This window comes from Ictalurus furcatus, chromosome 4, assembly GCF_023375685.1.
Source record: "Ictalurus furcatus strain D&B chromosome 4, Billie_1.0, whole genome shotgun sequence".
NCBI lineage: Eukaryota > Metazoa > Chordata > Actinopteri > Siluriformes > Ictaluridae > Ictalurus > Ictalurus furcatus.
The window spans coordinates 9,026,268-9,046,589 of NC_071258.1; the positions used below are offsets into that span (position 1 = coordinate 9,026,268).

At 39.3% G+C, this 20,322-nt stretch overlaps 1 protein-coding gene across 12 annotated transcripts in view; it reads left to right on the forward strand.

The window, feature by feature from the left end:
- The window catches only part of tspan9a (tetraspanin 9a), a 219,715-nt gene that overhangs the window by 119,630 nt on the left and 79,763 nt on the right, over nucleotides 1–20,322 (forward strand). For 10 of the 12 annotated variants that reach the window (XM_053622820.1, XM_053622821.1, XM_053622822.1 and 7 more), the window contains one exon: nucleotides 16,876–16,955. In XM_053622820.1, coding sequence (XP_053478795.1) covers nucleotides 16,893–16,955 — 63 coding nt within the window. In that variant the 5' untranslated portion in view covers nucleotides 16,876–16,892. Of the gene's footprint in view, nucleotides 1–15,784; nucleotides 16,956–20,322 lie in introns of those variants that run through there. The other 2 variants (XM_053622828.1, XM_053622816.1) reach the window with 2 other exon arrangements.

The following is a 20,322-nucleotide window of genomic DNA, read 5'->3' on the forward strand; positions in this document are numbered from 1 at the left end:
AAGCCAGAATACATGGAAGTGACCATAGCAGCAGTCATATACTGCTAGCCTGTATGGGGCTTTAGATGTATATAACTGTAATGATGCTTTCTCCATAAGATGGGTCGCAAATGCTTGCCCATATTAAATTGTTCTTTGTATTGTAACAATGACTATCAAACAGTTTAATTTAAATAGTCAATAACTTCCAACATCCCATGTGTATGCATTAAATAGGTCATAACACTATATGGTCAATAAAAAACCATTTAGGATTCATCCTGCAATTAGTCTCAGTATCTGGTTGCCCTGAAATTTATGATTTTATGATTTATTTCTTCCACAGTTCAAAAGTATTCAGGTTTTTGTATTCATCTGAAGCTGATACAGTATATTAGCAAATGTCTTAGCCAGAATGCTGCCTTTAAATATACTATACTCTACAGGGGTGGACAAATCATAAATTTAGTACCTCACTCCAACATGTTTTGGTAGCCTGGAAACTCAGTAGGCTACAAAGTGCTAGCTAACATGCTAACATCTGGCGAGCTAGTTTAGTTACAGTAAGTGCATTAATACAGACTAGGTGAAAATAACAATATTTCAAATGAAACATGTTGTGTTTGCAACCTCAGTAAAACATCAGTAAGTCACCGGGACGGTTTTTGCTGAGATTATTTTCTGTTTATGGTGAGGTAACTGCGTTTTGTGCAATCTTTGCACTGAACTTTTTTCTTTCGTTTTTACCAGAACAGGGAGTTTATGAGTAGCCTGCTATTTTCACGCATTTCACTTCCAAGTCCACAACAAACTGTATCTCCTCTGTATTTATCTTCATCAAATGGAGTTAAGATTTGTGAAGTTTGGCTACTGATTTTGGCATGGTGGAAAAAAAAGGATAAAGTCTCTTGTATTAAGATGTTTGTAACATTAGTCAAACACGTTTGTTTTTCCTTTTTGCAATTTCAACCTACACCTTTACCTTTTGCGAATGGCTCTTTTTATAAAGGGGTGAGACACATTAAAGTGTATGATTGCTATCATGCTTATATCTCTGTAAGTTATTTCTTTTTGGCCATTAATTAATTTTTTAATAATAATAATAATAATAATAATAGTGGAAAACCTAGGCAGCCTAAGATCTAAAGGGGTCTCGGATTCTAGAAGACAGCTGAAGACATACACACACACACACACACACACACACTCTCACACACACACACACACACACACACACACACACTCACACACACACACACACACACACACACACACACACACACCTGTGGATCAGCAGTAATACCCTAGAGCAGACATCCCGGAGCCAGGGCCTCTGCATCAGAGATGCCTAAAAGTGCAAGAATGGATCACTGACCTGACTTTACAGCAAGCTTGCTCCTACACTCACCCACACACACTTTTTTAATTTTCTGTGGAACAGGTGCCACAAATAGATGTGGCTGTCAGCTCTTGTACCGTGGTGCTCTGCATTCACCCAGAGTGGACAGCCATTTCAAAAAGTATTTACAGCGAACTGTAACTTCAGCTGTAACCATACACTCTATTTTATTTATGTGTTAATGCGGCTCACAAGGGAGTGTCAGGACATGTTTCCTCCAAATTGAAGGTCAGTGTGGGAAGATGAGTTGGAAGTTATACAGAAAACTTGTGGGTAAGGTGGGCACAGGCATCTTATTTCTAGTGGTTAGGATGTGGGCATCCTAGTCTTCATTTTAGCATCACTAGGAAACAGTATCTCTCTCTCTCTCTCTCTCTCTCTCTCTCTCTCTCTCTCACTCACACACACACACACACACACACACACACACACACACACACACACACACACACTGCACTGCTAATGTGATGGGTCATTTTTGCAGCTGCAGAAAATTTTTATCTGCACCCTTAAAATCCACTTAAAGCTGACAAAACTGTCTAGTTTTGGCTAGCATTTCTTTTCAAAAAAGAAGAAGTTAGGGGTCTGCTTTTTGCACCTGTTAGCAGAGACTGATGCTAGAACCAGATTTCCTAATGAAGGTCTGCCACATACCATCACACTCACAGCTTTTAGTGGAGCAATCAAAGAGCGGTAAAGTCCAGTCTGGACGGTGCGCATATTTTTTTCATAAGGCAGGTGATGATTTTTACACATGCTAAGCAGATCTTGCAATGCGTATCCTGTGGGGCAGTGCAGCTATTTTCAAACTCTAAATCATTTTGAGTGAGAAGTCATGGCCTTGAGTGTGATTTAAAATAGACGATGTGTCAAAGTGCACTTGCATAATTTCCTTTCTTTGTGCAAGTTGTTCTCTGAGGTGTTCCTGATGATACCATTCATCTTTGTACTGAACACATGGCGTGTGTGTGGTTGGTTGGGGAAGGGGGGAGGGGTTAGTGAGGCATACCTGCAAGTACTCAAAGAGCAAAAGCTTTTATGAATTTTCCAGCGAATTATTCCAAAGACTAATATTTAATGAACTTGACACACTGCCAGACTGTTCGGTCCTGATTTATGAATGATGCAGTAGGAATATTACTCCTCCTGACAGGTTGATACACCCAGTTCCCTGGCCTAGACAATTCCCCATTTCCCCCATCTACAAACAGTCATTTGAATCATCCCTATTTCCCCACTTTTTTGGCACCACTTTATGGGTTTTCATAGTTGTTGACCATCCTTTATATCCGGCTTGGCCTGCTCCCTGAAAAAGGCCTCCATTCGATGAGATCCACAGTGGATTAATCCAAATGGAAGATACCTGGGGTGCTTTAGCAGGGAACACTGCCTCTTTCCTCTCGACTCCACACCATCTGTGCACCAGTGGCTAGGGCCATCCTCAGAAAACTTAGCCAAGCAGGAGCTGAAGCCAAGCACCAGGACCATTGCCCGTGCCTGGGCACCTCAAAGTCTGCTTCATTCTGAGTATCTCATTGGGAGCCTCAAGCCAGCTGGTGCGTTAAAGATCACTGTTGTTCCACAGAGGTTAATTTCATACTGATTAACACCGAGGGCTGAAAAGGCTTATGCGATCACGTATTGAGTGTTGGCTGTGAAATGAATTGGAATTGAGGAATTAAAATCTTTCGGCTCGTTGGAATATTGAAATGATTCTTGTGTAGCCCTCATTCAGAAATCAGTTGAGTTTGGTTATGAGGTCCGTGCCACAAATTACAGCAAAGGTACATCACAGCAGTGTCTTGAATTGCGTATTATTTAGAAATTTTAATTTTGGATTGAGTCACATGGTGCAATATAAACACTAATGAATCAATCATAAATTTAGTATTTAGCCCATTGAACAAGTTGCGCAAACTTCAGTGTGCTGCCAAGTCTAATGTTTTGGTTGCCTAGAAGCCTAGTTGATTAGAATAAAACGTGGTCACTAACATATCGTAATAATGTCTGGTGAACTATTGGTCTAGTTTAGTGTACAAATGAAGGGAAATGAACAAGTATATGAATTTTTAAGGTGAGGATTACTGTGTAACCATAATCCTTATCCTCCTCTGCCCTTGAGAAAAAGTCAACAAGTCATTGTTTTGTCTGTAAGCTGTGTTGTCGTCTCCACTCATCCCAAATGTAAGTATTATTTGTGTCTGGATATCACCTTTATTTTCACTTGACATGTTTGACCCCAGGGTGACTGTGTGTAGTGAGCAGCAGAGTTATATGACTTCAATCTGGACTTTATTTTGCTTGTTTATTTGTTGTTTTTTTATCACTATTTTCACATCTGCACATTCGTCATTCTGAAAAGACCATTCATGCATGCAATTTAGTCCACCTAGTTAAGATTGTTCTACTGTAGCCAGATTGTACCCCATCCGATTGGTTCAGCAAGCAGTGGGATTCGGAAGCATTTAGCAAAAGTCAGTAAGGAGTAGAGTTTATCTTCCTTCCCTGGTTGTTAAAGCTACTTGTCTGCGAATAAAATTTAATAGCCTGGACATGAAATCTGCTTGTCCCGGGTGCCTGGTCTAGTGATTTGTCCACCCCTGCAACTGTCCTCTGAGGTCAAATACAAATTTACAGTACCCTTTACTTAAATACATATGATTTTCTTTTTCACCCAGCTTAACTAATGGGAAAAGAAATCCCCGGCATATTCCAGTGTAGCAAACAGCGCTGTGTTCATGCTATTGGAGGTGTTGATGTATGGATTTAATTCTTCTGCCCTCCAGGAGCTGTGTCAGCAGTTCAGCCTCATGCAGTGCCCACCTTCAACCATCCTTTCATTTTTCTCAACCTCCTCCCTGCCTGTAGGACCAGCTGCTTTTATCAGGGTGTGTTAAAGCAACCTGAATAAAATACGCAACACAGTCCCTGTTAATCTTTGAATGCTGGAACATTCATGTGTAGTTCTATCTCAGTCTGCTTTCCTGTTCTGGAAAACCTCTTCCATGAAATACTGGAGTGATTATGTTTATGATGGATTGCCACAGGAATAGAGCCCTCTATAGGCTCAGTTATCTGCTCCGTGTCCAGATGCGGAAATGGATATAATGACAGTTTCCATGCTGGAAATAGGCTTTAGGTTCACACAGAAAGGTGGAATGACATCACAGGTCAGTGTCACTCTGACTACTCAGCATGCGGCCATGGACTCATAAACCACATCCCTTTCGTGCATCTATCTAACTTAGCTCTCTTTGTCTCAGGTACAGTTGAGTGAAAAGGTTTGCATAACCTTAGAACAAAATGAAGAATCCTAATAATAAAATTTATACCATCAAAGCATTGAGTGTGATAGGTTTCACAATGTTCTTTTACACACAATGGTCAAATAATGTGTTAAGATATTAATAAAGGGAAAAAACTTCTTTTTTTTTTGTATTTCCTTTATAATGTGATGTAATCCTGAGTCATATCCTCTGAGCAGCTTCTGAATCTGTTCTTATTTTTAAAAAATATTTATATATTTTTTACATATATGTGACGTCCTGGGAAAATGCTTTTGATATTGCTCTGGCTGAATTCAGGCAAACAGCCAAAGAAAGATGAAAAATAACTTTTTATCCCAAACTGAGATGTCTGTTGCTCAGTACACCAGTGGTTTCTTTTCAAATTGTTGTATTGGCTATGCCCAGTGTTTGTGCAATGCCTCTGATAGACAGCTCTCTGATCTTTATGTTGGCTTATCCTTTTTAACAACAAATGTAGTTTTCACAGGTGAAACTGAAGGCCAAAACCAAAAGTAGATTTTGTAGTCAATCTAACAGGACACACCTGGGTAAAAAGAATCATGTGTCAGCCACGTGTTCCAATTTTTTTTTTTTTAATTATTGAGTGGCCTGATACAAAATGTGCTATGTTATATGTCGTTTAACACATCTACAGTTGTGCTTATGAATTTACATACCCCTTGAAGAATCTGCAAAATGTCAATGTTGCCTTCTGGAGCATCGGTGAATGTTCGCACCTTTTGTAATAGTTGTGTACGAGTCCCTCAGTTGTTCTCAGTGTGAAAAGATGGATCTCAACATCATATAGCCACTGCTGGAAAGGAGTCAAATATGCAGAAGATGCTGGACAAGCAAAGAATGTGCAGGACCTGGAGAACAGTGGGCGGTTTAACTGCTTAGGACAAACAAGGGACTCATGTACAACTGTCACAAAACATAAAAACAGTCATTGATCATCCAGGTAACGACACACAGTATTAGGAATCAAGACTATGTAAACTTGTGCACTGGTTCATTTGTGTAAATTCAGTTATTATTGTGTCTTGTGCACTATAGGTAAACATCTGATCCCTCTTATGTATTTATTTTTAATATTAATATTTTGCAGATTCTGCAAGGGGTATGTAAATTTATGAGCACAACTGTAAATATCAGGAAATAAAACCTGAAATTCATCATATTCATACTCATCTTTTTATCTCAAACCCAAATTTCTTCAGTGTTCAGCAATAACAAATGAATTGGCCTTGATGTTGCAGTAGTTTTGGAGGGGACTGTATTAACAAAAGGTGTCGAAAACCTTGCTAGCTAAGTGGGATTTCCTCACACAGTGAATGTCATGCTTTGATCAAATTGTTAGATAGCTATGTGCTGTAGAGAAATAGACATAAGCCCAATCAATTCAGTTTGTAATCAGATACAGGCAGTCATAATGACTATGATGCTCCTGCACACCAAATTTAAAATGCTGTAACATTAATTGTGGTTGAGATACATGAAGGGCTTGCTTTTCCCCGGGCCATCACATGTTTTATCTCTGCTAGATGTCACACACTACTTTCTATTTACTTTTATATTAAAACCACAGGGATGGGGCAAACTATTGCACTCGACTTTACCTGTCCTCTCTGAATGCACTTGGTAGTGTATTACTATTTTCTGCTTCCTGTGTAATTATCTTTTATTACAGGAACAAATGCCGTGCTACTTTGCTCACATTCATTTCAGTTCACACAAGGGTTTTTGTGTATAAAAGTGCATGCTGGTTTTTATTTAGGGATTCACCCATCCCAGTTTTCCATCTTGATACAGTCCTGGTCTCAAAGCGTAAACAGATCCGGTACTCACCTTCTCAGAGTAACCGAGGCAACTGTGTGCGAGCTTCTGTTGCCAAGTTATGTGAAACGTCAGAGCAGCGATGTTTGCATATTCTGTTTCCTTTGTGTCTCCATGTGCAAGACCTGTATCATGTCAGTCAACATTACACACATTCACAGCATAAAATCAGTCACAGGATTGGATCTGAATATGTGTCAAATCCCTATTGTGTGTGTTTGTGTGTGTGTGTGTGTGCGTGTGTATAGCTTGAACAGAAGGATTGTTAATATTTGGGGACATTTTTTTCCCATACTTTATAATTTGGCACTCATTTCAGTTAACTTTTATTAAACCTACTGACTGAACTAAGCTTGCTCACAGCAGTTTTTCTTAAACAGAGTAATTCATAATATATAATGCGCAACAACAGTAAGCACAATCAATCTGAGTATTGAATCTGTTCGAGTGATATGCTGAACATCCGAGCATCAATATCAGTATTGTATCAAAGATGGAAAAATGGGATGAGTTGAATGAAATGAAAGCAAGTGAAGCAATGTGGCATTTTTATATGCATTGTTATGCGTAGCTGTTATGGTCTAGTAAATAAAATAACTCTGTGGTGTGTGAGGATGATGGTCAATGAGCAGTGTGAGCTGCCAGGACTGGAGATGACACTGCCACTGCTCAGAATGCTAATGTCCAACTTGGCTTGTTTGCTGGTTTATTTTTATTCTTTACTCCTCTATCATTTATTCTTGGCTGATGGATGTACCTGAATGACAGCCTAGTGGCTCTCAGACAGCCTCCACCCCCCCCCCCCCCCCACACACACACACACATGTTCTCTCTCCATGTGGTTTGCTGCTTGAACACTGTAGACTTGACAGGAGACATAAACGTGTTGAGTGTCCGCCAGGTCATTTGTACTGTCTCAGCTCTGAGACGTCAGAGACTTGCTCTGCTCTGCTCTGCTTTAAACTAAACATGACTTGTCGCACTTCCTGTACATGATAGAAGTTTTTTTCCCTAAACAATAGATATTTCAGTTTGAGAATATTGACTTTGCCAGGTGATAAAGACAAGACACTGTGGGAAAATCATTTTCATGATGTACATATGATACATCTATTGATGTACAAATGTTATATCTACACCCCCCTGTCTTTTATGGTTTCACAGTACATAAACTAAGCAAAACATTATTGATTGCTGTACACTGTTAGTGCTGTGCTCTGTAGTCATTTATATCGCACAAACCTAATTGGCTTTTTTAAAAGATGAAACAGATTGTAAATGTGCTTGACATCCAAGCTGGAGAATGAGCTGTGTATTAACAAATAATCTATGTCTTAGAGAAAGGGTGTAAAGCCGGTGAGGCTATATTCTTGTGAGCCTTTGAATGGCCATAAACTAAAGCTGTTCATTTTAAGGTATTACCTATTTTATTGATTTACACCAATAATCTATGCTCTAAAAAGTAGAATAGGACGATTCTAGGAAAAAGAAGGACTAGCAGAACCTAGTTAGATGTACGCACTATTCGGTACTAAAATGTATTATACTGATTAAAGTACATTATGAGGTTGAATAGACTAGATTAGGCGAATACATTCACCAGCCACTGCTGTGGGGACGTTGACTATTCAAGGCAATGAAAAAAACAGTGAGGCAGACGGTAAACAAATGCATGCATATGTTAGAAAAACAGTCTAAATATAATATTTCATACTAAAACCAAATTCTCCAATCAGACACATTATATAAGACTACGCTGAGAAATTAGGATATATTTTTTAATCTTTCATCTTTGGCCTTAATCAAATCTTTTCAGTTTCGTATCACTTTTTTTGAACTGCACTCATCTGTGTTTGCTTTAACTATGAAAAAGATGACTAGTAGTCTTGCAATACCTTACACAGGCTATATCTGTTTTCCAAATATCAAACATATATAATGGTTCGATACAGACTTAGTAAGAGCTCACATATTGCTCATTGTAAGCGATATGCTAAGATCATACATGACGTAGTCTTCCATTTGTCTCATCTTCATTCTCCGTCAATTTCTCTTTTCTTAACATATTTGTAGGTCTCTCCACTTGGTGATTCATTTCAGGATTTGGAATCAAACACTGAATCATACTATATAGGCCAACACCTGAAGCATTTCTGAATCATTTTTAGACGCATGGTATCAAACGCAGCAGATAGACGTCCATTTTAACCAGCGTTTCAGTACTGTGAAATGTGAAGTGAGCCCTCACATGCTATACAGTAACACAAGTGGAAAACACTGCAGGTCTGGTGTGAATTCTGTATATTACTGGTCTAGTGTGAAAATACTCAGTAGTAAGTTCAGTACTAAGGTTCATTTCAGTTTTATTTTTTGCATGAGCCAAATAAAATGAGTTATTGTGCTATATTTGCCTAAGTCCTTGAGTTTGATATGTGACTTACAGGGTTCTTTGTGCAGAAATGCACAATGATCACTAATCATTATAAAATGCAGTTGTTAACCCTTTATTTAAGGGAAGTGTTCATAATTTACATTATGCCTGCATTTGGCAGACACCCTTATCCAGAACGACTTACAGTTATCTCGTTTATATAAGTGAGCAGTGGAGGGTTTGCTCAAGGGCCCAACAATAGCAGCTTGACAGTGCTTTGAACTCACGACCCTCCAATCAGAAGTCTGACGTCTTAACCATTGACCAACCATTTCCCGTGACGCTACGTGTAACTTACATAAGCCATCAAAAATCTACATTAAAATTTAGAAAGGCGTATTCCAACAACATAAGCGTTCATAAATATTTTTTTATTTGACATTACACCTGAGACACATAACAAAATTTTGTTGAAATAAGGTTGTATTTCCAGGCTGATTTACATTAGAATGTCACAACACTGCACTGCACTTCTGATATATCACATTATGGTAAAGGCGTTACGTTTTCCTGAATATCTTCTGTATAGTTAAACTGTGAACACACTTCGCGTAAGACCAGGATAAAATGTGAACACAAATCTCATGGTTATTCATAAAAATCTAACATGGATTAAAATGAAATTCACTTAAGGACCAGACAAACTATGTATACCTGTCATGACAAGAAGTATTCACCAAAACATTATGATTCATAAAAATCTCCAGGAATTAGGAAACTTCAATATGAGTCCAGTTATAGTCTCAGCACACTGAGAGGTTGCTTAGCCACATCATGTAGTGCTGTTATGACTATAATTAGGCAGTGATTATCATTCAAAATTCACCACATCTTTATATTTGACCTTTTTAATCAACAAACTGACCTTATTAAACATTTTTAAGTGCATTCTTAAACATCTTATTAACCACACAGAGTCTTTAATGATGTTAATGAGTTACATCTGTCCTGATAATGTCCTGTAGAAACTTCACTGTATTCCTGTATTTTGTATTAAGAGGCTCAAAATAGTGTTGTTGTTTTCTTTTAGTGAAGAAAGTTAGTTAATTGAGCCAAATATCTAAGTATAACCTAGCTGGCATGCTCCTGTGCGAATTGCCAGACTTGGTGGAGTCAAGCTGTTGTTGGCTCATAGTCTGTGCTTACTCAGTGTGGTCTTGTAGCATATGGCTGGTTGTAAGAAGCGTGTGTGGTCCAATACTCAGGGCCGGTTTTTTGCACCTGTACATGTACACCACAACAGTCACCACATTACTAACTGAAATGGCTCTTGTTTTGTTCAGGCTGTACTTCAAGTGCTTCCAGTATATGGTCTGCTGTGCCATATCTGATGTGCATGATGCTTACTCATATGAATCATAGGCCCTTATTTACTAATGGTTTGTGTAAAAATAAATAAATAAAAAAAATAAATAATAAGTTCACATTTTATAGCATCTGCATAAGTGTGCAAGCTGATTTACTACCAGCATCTACATTGTGAACATTGTGTCTTTTACATGAGCAAAATAGCATTTAACATTCCCTTAACGGATATGATTTATCATTTTTACTCTAACTAAAGTACAAATTACAGGATGTTGTTTATTCAAATTGATTACAATTGTACCCACAATGCACTTTACTAAGAGTGAATGTCTAGCACAAATGAATACATCTCAAGAGCAGGTATTAAATTTGCCAAAGCCAGTTTCCAGCAGGCAAATATTTTTCTTAATAATCAGAAGTCGAATGCAAATTAACACTCATTATTTGAGATTTTAGTCATTCGTAGAAGAATTTGTGTCAGCTGCACTTCTTCTAATTTTCCATCTCTGTGAATTTAGTTCTGCAGAACTCAAATCTCAGGACCTCATGACTTCTTCTAGACTTCTGCAGTCATACAAAACTTGTCATTAGGGGAAAAGTAGAACTCTTTTATAGCTATGATTTTCTCTGTCTGCTGGTTGAGTCACTATAGGGCATAAGCAGGCTGATTAAAGGGTTTTCATCTTATAAAACCTGTAAACCGAGCCTCCAATTCACACGGTATGGCCATTGATCGCTTTCTACCTTTCTACATTCCAGTGTAATCATCTCACCCAATACCGCATTAGAACAATCCACTTAGGCATACTTCGAACTTGCTTTTATAATAGAGCCACATTGCTGCTTAAATAGAGTTATCCTTCACTCTGCACCTGGTCAGCTGTTTGTAGAAGGGTCCGGTGGCATTTCACAGGGAAGAAGCTATTGCACAAGGTGACAATGCAGCACAGGCAGACGTATTATGGTGCTGCAAAGCACATTTGCTTTTACGAGCACTTGTCACAACTGAACAGCACTGAAAACAGCCTATCACTATGTTACATTATTCTATCTCTCGCTGGCTGATCTCTGCTCCTCACCAGTGGGAATTTGAAGTGTTGCATGAGCTCCCAGATTTATTCTGCTTCAGAAAAATGGTAAGGCACTATCAATGCAGTGAAGTATATGAATCTCAAACCACACTGTAAGCAATTCATGACTACCCCTTGCTTCTGTCTAGTCACTGGTTTTATTCAGTGATGGCTGGTCATGAAATTGAATGGGAGTGTTAAAAATCCACTGTGTATCAGTAACTCAGCGTTAATATTATGAAAAATATATATATATATATGTTTGAACCTTATAGCATTGGCATAAATTCATCATTATAGGCTATAATTATGCTGCACATTGTTTAAACCATTTTCTTGTACTTGTACTTTAATTGCACGTTGCACATTTGCCTTGCACCTCCAGGGTTGGGGATTCGATTCCCACCTCTGCCCTGTGTGTGGAGAGTTTGCTTGTTCTCTCCATGCTTCAGGGGTTTCCTCCCCCAGTCCAAAGACATGCGTTGTGGGCTGATTGGCATTTTCAAATTGTGAATGTGTGTGTGTGCATTGTGCCCTGCGATGGGTTGGCACCCCGTCCAAGCCCCCCCTGGCAGGCTTCCCACAACTGTGTTTAGTATAAGCGGTACAAAAAAGGGATACATGGATGGACGTTTGCTTAGTCTACTTACTTCTAGATCCTCCAAAGGTAGTTAATGTATTTCCACATGTACATTGTACATCCACTATTGTATTTCATGTGTGCCTTCTCAATCACTGTTATTGATGCATCATGGATGCATCAGCGAAGCAGGCTTAAATAACATAGCCGAAAGGCAAACAAAGCATAGGATGAGAGCTTCTGTGAATCTACTTACGATCTACCTAAACTTACTTAAAATCATTGGTGGTGCTGTTGTTCATGGTTCCACAAAATACAAAAAAGTCTATTTTAAGGAGTTTAACAGAATATAAGACTAGGTGGGTGCTAAAATATCAGCTTTATTTTTACGTTGTTGTTTTTTTCCAAAGAGAGGAAAGGCTTAATCCATACCCACATAGCTTGCTTTTTGTATTTTTTTTTCTCCTTTTTTGACCCCTTCTGAATCAGCGGAATGTTTTTCAGTCTCAAAGGTACTTTTCTTGTCTGTTTGCTTGTATTTCATTGTATTTGTGTGTCTGCGTAGGTGTGTGTGTGGATGCACAATTGTATTGAACACAGGATACATTTTTCAACGAGCCTTATCAGCTCATTGCAGAATTAGTAGCTTTATGCACCTGTAGCGTCCTAATGAATATCAGTTTGCTGACGTGCATCACTGAGGCAGGCCGTATTGAATCTTAGTGTCAGGGGAGCGCTGAGCTCTGGTCAAACCCTTTTCTTTTTGTCTCAGTCTCCACAGTTTGGTTCTCTGCTGCTGCGCTTAATAGCACAGACATTACAAATCTGTTAAGGCTAAATAAATGAAGTGCCTGGCATGCCGGCAGGAAAACAGCTTGCATAATGAATGATTTAAAATGGGCACGATTGACTGTTTCTCTTCAGATAGAGTAGCCAAATTATTGTTCTCAATGTAAAACCAATTCTGCAGATCTATTAGAGTGGGTGCACAAGCTGTTTCACTGAAAAGTGATTTTGAGCAGGGACGCAGTGTAATAGATCATTTGCTTCATGTGTATTCCGTGGGTCGGAAGATGACAAAAAGGAAGTGTTGCAAGTGTAGTGTTAAGGCACCTGGTTAATTGATCGCTTAGATTTGTTGTTGTGTTGTTAGTCTTGAGTAAATTCAAACAAGTTCATCAGGATGGTCGCAATTAGTGAAACACAAAGAAATGGATTAGAGTGAACCCACAGGCAAACAAGGTATTACTAAGGTTTAGCATAAGAGCGCTGAGCTGCACTCTGCTCCATCTGTCTGTAAGCTCAGCTTGCGTGTGTATTCACTCGTACTTACTGATGTAGCATTCACTCCGTCTCTGTATTAGTGCCATCACACGACAGCTGTAGATTTGACTGCTGACTCACTTTCAGGACTCTCACTGCTGATTTCAGTGCATTGCAAGCTGTCTGTACATTTACAAGTTTGGGAATTCACAAGTATGCTGAAACGGTTTAATGCAAAGTTGTAAGACACTTTCCTTTTTACAAATGTAACATAAAGCATCTAGATTACCTAGACTCAGAGTCAGGCATCATTTGTGAGATTCTCCCAGTGGCCAAAAAGGTTAATACTAAATATTTATCTCTTAGGTTTTCAAGAAATATGGAACGTCTGGATTCTAATTAAAATTACACAATATAGTAAAAATCCTATTGATTAAATCCCCTTAATGACCAACATATTTCTTCCAGTGCCTTCAGTTTTTCAGTGCCTTTAATGTCTAATCATTCATCCGCATAGCAACATTGTAAAGAATGATGGCTGTGATCAGGGTTAATTTTTTTTTTAAAAACAAACAAAAAAAAGCTACAGATGTGAGCCAGTGACTGAGAGAAAAAAATTGCAAATAAGCATGGTTATATTCTGTCATAATAATATACAACAAATCCAGCTGTAAGGAATAAAACATGAGTGTGCTATTATAGGAAAATAATCAATGTTGGGGTGGTGTCATGTGACCTGACAAGAAACAAAGTACAGTATTTGTTACCACCCTGAAGTTGATTATTTTCCTATATCAACACCTAAAGTGTTTTATTCCTCTTCTAGCATGGAAATGTTCCAACAATAAAATTCTCCTCACAGAAAACTTCACAAAATCTGACCATACTACACCATCTAACCAATCAGATTTGAGAATTCAACTGTTCTGTGGTGTAATATGTACCATCTGAGTAAACAGTGCATTTTTTTATTGATGCAAAAAAGAAAAGTTATTCAACACCTATCACCAATGTGAAAAACGAATTGCCCCCTTAAACTTAAAATCTGGTTGTACCACCTTTGGCAGTAATAACTGCAACCAAATGCTTACGATGACTGGAGATCAGTATTTCACAGCACTGTTGTGGAATTTTGGCCCACTCTTCTTTGTAGAACTGCTTTAGTTCAGCCGCACTGGAGGCTTTTCAAGCATGAACTGCCTGTTTAAGGTCGTACCATAGCATCTCAATTGGTTCAAGGCAGGACTTTGACTAGGCTACTCCAGAACTTTAACTTAGCTTTAAAGTTAGCTTTAAAGTTAGCTTTAACTTAGTCAGAGGTGGATTTATTCCTATGCTTTGGATCATTGTCTTGTTGCATAAACCAGTTGCGCTTGAGTTTCAACTTACGGACTGAAGACTGGACATTCTCCCTTAGGATTTTCTGGTAGAGAGCAGAATTCATGTTTCCCTCAATTATTGCAAGTTGCCCAGGCCCTGAAACAGCAAAGCATCCCCACACCATCACACTTCCACCACCATGCTTGACCGTAGGTATGAGGTACTTTTTGTTGAATTCTGTGTTTAGTGTATGCCAGATGTAACGGGATACCTGTCTTCCAAACAGTTCCACTTTCGACTCTGGGAGAGCATTCTCTCAAAAGGTTTGAGGATCATCAAGGTGTGTTTTGTCAAAATTCGGACGAGCCTTAATGTTCTTCTGGGTTAGCAGTGACCTCGCCACGCTTCCACCTCACCACTCTTTTCATCTCGCCACTTTTCCATGGATGCCTTATTTGCCCAGTGTCTTTCTGATTGTGGCATCATGAACAGTGAACCTTTATTGATGCAAGAGAGACCTGTAGTTCCTTCAATGTTGTCCTTGGCTCTTTTGTAACTTCCTGTATGAGTAGTTGCTGTGCTCTTGGAGGAATTTTGGAAGGTCCGCCACTCCTGGGAAGGTTTCGTAGATTTGGGGAATTAGTAAATACGTTTTCATACAGGCCCAGTTGGGATTGGATAACTTTTTTGCTTCAGTAAATAACATTATGATTTAAAAACTGTATTTTGTGTTTACTCAGGTTGCCTTTGTTTTATCTTAGATTTTGTTTTAATTTCTGAAACAATTTAGTATTAGATACACACAATAACAGAATGTATCAGGTGTCATGTTTTTGGTCGTAAATAGGTGTAATTTTTTTGCTTGTTTGTTTGTTTGTTTGTTTTAGTTTTGTTTTCAGATTAAAACAGGACCTAACATAATTTCTTTTCATGTTTCCAAGAATGAGAGAATGCGTGGCAGATAATCCAGACTATGCCCCTGGCTATTGATAGGAAAGCATTGAATATCTGTAATGCACTATCTTGTTTCCATGCTTGAAATGGTGCTATAATTCCTAAGCTGGAGACGCTGCCAATTTATTGGCGCTCCTTACAAGGAATTGAGAGAGCACGAACCGAGGGCTACAAAGCACTATTGAGCGAACGGTCATGCATGCGATTGTTTTTATTCTAACACTAATCATAGCCAAATGCCCTGATAGATAGCTCAGAGAGAGAACCCAGGCAAAGAATTTCAATCTTGATGAACTGAATTAGAGGAAAGCAATAAGGTCGGGGGGGTCAAGTTATATGCTATGTGCAGTCTGAATATAAATATTCCTGTCTTGCCGTGTGCACCAGTTACATACTAAAGCAGTGTCTCATTTCGACTTCAAATAAACAGCCTTTCTCCAACTCATGTTTTTTTAATCCAGAGAGCGTCCTGAGTGGTTGATAGCTAGCCAGAGTGAATATCAATGTATTAACTTGTACAGGAAAAAAGCATAGTAATGATAAGCTTATTAAAAGCATAGGGTCAACTGTGGGAATGGTCTTCAGACAACACTTGATGCCCGATTGGTTCCCTAACAGAGAGGAGGGGCTAGGAGTTGAGAGAGAGAGGGAGAGGGAGAGGAGGAGGGAAAGGAGGAGGAGATAGATAGATGGCTCAGCGCTGAATGGAGACAGCAGGGAATGCCCAGTAAATGTAGCTGCCGATAATTGCACACATCAGCGGCAGCACTGAGATCAGGAGCACAAGCTCAGTGCTGAGGAGAGGAGAAGGCTGGGAACGAAGGGAGAAGAGAGAAGTGCACCAGCACAGGGCTGAGGCTCCGAGAGACAGAAAGAAAGAGTGTGCCGGCTCAGCAGAGCTCAGAGAAGAAGAGTGCGAGGAGGAGGTGTGGAAGTTGTGGCAACTCACACTCTGACACACACTCACTGGACACAGGTTGGCTTCTGGGCTTCATAACGAGTGATGAGCGAGTGAGTGTGACTGTTCACACTGTCCCACACTGTTCTTGTGGCATCTCTTTCCATTAGACTTTCCTTCCTGATTGGTGTGTGTAAGAGACACTCTTTTGGGAGACACTTTTTGGAGCTTCTTGCCTGGCTACTCTGAGAGACATGGTAGAGTATGATCTAGCTAGCAGAGCTTCAGCCCCAGAGCATGGAGAAGTCAAGTAGTGAGGAGTCCGCTATCCACCGCAGCCCGTCTGTGGACAGTTGCGACTCGGACTTTGCCCGTGCATCCAGCTCAGGTCGTCCATTCGGGGGGCGAGGCTTCACCGCTGGAGCTTTCTACGGTTCCACGGGACGCAAACAGAGTGCCACAGACAACAAGGACGCCAACAAACAGAGCACTTCCAAAAGCAGCAAATACGTGGTCTTTTACCTGGATCTATCCTTTGTGTTCCTTTTAGAATTCAAGAAGTGCAACATGGCTAGCGGCTTCCTGTGCTGCTTGAAGTATATGATGTTCCTCTTCAACCTCATCTTCTGGGTAAGTGATACCTGTTTTTTTACTTAAAAAACCTCTCTTCATCTCTGCTCGCTTTTGCTCCTTGGTGCAGCGTACACCGATGCCGTGTGTGTGTGTGAGTATGTGTGTGTGTGAGAGAGAGGCTGATCAACATTTCTCAGTTCTTTGATTCATATCTCACTGAGATAGAGTTTTGTAAGACAGGTTATAATGCACATTTCTATAAGGGAGTGCTTATCTGATCTGACTGTGCATTTCTCTTAGTTACATCAGGCTGACTGTGCCATGTGCTGTCATTTATGAACACATGACTATTTCTGTCTTCCACTGAGTTGAGGGCCTCTGGGAAATACATTTAAGTCATACATAACTTTGTGCAGAGAGCATGAAGTCTACTGACTAATCACAAGAGGACTGCAGCTGTGCTCTGGTGTTCATATTTATGAATAATCTCAATTTATTCATAATTTGTTTTTTTGGGATTTTTTTAAACAACTTTTTATACTGATATGCAAACTGCTAATAGTTAGATAATGACATATAGAATGTTTAATTAATGCTTAAGATTTAAAAGTGAAAAGCGTTGATGTTGGATTGATGAGAATGCACTGTATGAGAACGAGAGCAGATTGTTTGCCAGGAGGACAGTAGGCTCTGTCCTTTGTGGAAAGACAGTCATGCATAAACATATGCAGCACACACATACACCCTCCTTGGAGCCTGTATTTCATGGTCAGATTCTGTTTTATTCCCATGAGGGAATGAGGAGTATGGGGAAAAGACATTTGGAGGAGTCAGTGGGTGTCCATAACTCAGATCCCCAGGGGAGACAGTCAGAGTCCTGAGTCTGTCTGTGCTGGTTAGCGTGTCCTGATTTTGCTCAGGAGGCTTCCTGTGTGCACACCTTTATTGCTTTTAATTAAGTAGAGAAATGTTCTACATGATCTTTCAGATCCACACTTATTATGTGCCTTGTGATTCTTCAAATGTCTTTTCAAGACTGCCTAATAAACCAGGTTGTTGTTTCTATTTCTAAGATTTGAAACAAAGAAAGAAAAACCTTTTTTTAAGATGCCTAATCATTTTAAGCATAATTTCCCTTTGATTTATTGTTAAAACAGTGGCGAATAAAAATCAGCCTGTATTGCAGTTTCTATTGAAAATCTAGGTTTTCATGTCAGCTTAGTGTTTTTAGCAGTTTTGGATAAGTGAACAGACATCGTATTAGTGGATTGCACAAACAGGAGGCAAAGTTGGCATAGAAAGCATGTACATTTGGTTTTGTGGGTTGTTGGGGGGGTTTTTTTTCACTCACTTATTCATCATGGTTCCCTTACATGCGGTGTTTTCATGACCACGGCCTTGGTTCGACTCCTGTTCAGGAAACCAACCCCAGCTACTGACGGGTTGCATGAGCCAATGCATTCTCAGTATGCGTCTCAAGACCAGAAAATGGGGAAGGTTGCTTCAAGAAGCGCATACGACATAAAACCGGTTGCCAGAATCAATATGTGGACGGGTGATCTTCTGTAGCAACCCTGAAATAGGAGCAGCCGAAAGAGGGGGGAAATCATCAGTCATTCATCTTCAGTAACTGCTTTATCCTGGTCAGGGTCACTGTGAATCCGGAGCCTATTCCGGGAACACTGGGTATGAGGCAGGAATACACCCTGAATGGGACACCACTCCATAACAGGGCACCATGCACACAGACACACACACACACACTCTCACACACACACACACACACTCACTCACTCACACACTTATTTAAACCTAGGGCAGTTTAGACTAGCCAATCCACTCTCCAGTCCAATCATGTGGAGGCAGAAGGAAATCGAATAACCCAGAAGAAGCGGAGAACATCACACAATTTTAAAGAAAGAAAAGGCACAAATACGTGGTGACAACGCTACCCACAACCATGCCACTATCTATTGTGTCTTTGCTTTCTCTAAAAAGAATTTGTAGCTACACTTACTTGTTGAAGAAAATCACTAGTGTGGCCATCACACTTGTTATAACAAAAAAGAAGAAAAGTTCATATTCATTGAAGACACTTTCAGTAGAAGTGTGAGACTGAGGACATGTTTATTCATCGTGAAGCTAAACTGGTTTGATTTCTGTGTGAAGAAACTGTGAAAGTCTTTATGACACAAAGCGAACTCTATTAACCCGACTTGTGACCACAAGCAGCCTAAAACAGCAGCAGTATGGAAAGTTGCAGAAGTGTAAGTTTTATATATTTCCTAATATATATATATATATATATATATATATATATATATATATATATATATATATATATACACACACACACATATACATTGCCCATAACAAAACAGAAAACAGATCTTTCTTGATTATTACTTTGCATATAGAATTTTCTCTATTTGTTCAGTTGATAAATAAATCATTTAGCCTAATACACTGTTTTCGCCTAATAGTGCATACAGTTGAATAGTTTATCAATTGTGCCTTCTGGGGGTTTTTAGGTTGTTTTTTTTAAACGTCCTATATTTTGCTTTTAAAGCCGCACTAATGTGAAGTTAAAGAAATTAATTAGCTGTACAGTTTATGGTCCATTGAGGACACTCAAAAATGCCAGTGTGGCACAGACAGAAATTGAGTTTGACAACCCTGAAATAAAGTGTGTGTGTGTGTGTAGTCCCAACTGATTAGATCATTGTTATTCTGCCTCTGTCTGTGGGAGGCGTATACCTCAGTAACTCTCCCTCAGGGAGTCTCATCATTAAGCACAGCTTTAACTCACTTCAGAGTAAAACCAGAGAGACAGAGCAGGAGTGGACAAATCATAAATTCATTAGTTAGCTCACCAGTCAAATAAAATTCGTAGTGTGCTGCCCATGCCATGTTTTGGTTGCCTAAATTACTAGATTAAAAGTGGTAATAATGTAATGTAATAACATATTGAGACATATAGTTAGTTAGGTAAGTGCATTAATACAGACGTACAAAGTTGTATGATTATAATCGTCTTCTAAAAAAAAATGTGCACATCATATTGACAAAAATTCAGCAAGTTGTTGACCAACCGTTTGGCTATGAAAAGCTGTGCCCTGTCCTTGCATCACAGAATATCACACAAGTTTGTCTAGCATCTGTATTTTCCTTCAAGTACAAGTTGGAAGCATGTTGCGCGAGCTTTTTGTGCCAAACTTTATTTTCCTTTGTTTCCACATACCTGCATGTTTTGCTTCAGAAAGAATAATCTGTGCACGCTGATTAATCTGACTAGTAAAGAGCAGTCTATACCAACAGCCAGATCACACCTCAACCAATGTGTCTAGTTCAGCAGGTGGTAGAATCTGGAAGAATGCGCTATGGTTGGAGCATTGTGGCACATCACATGCCCGTGAAATACATT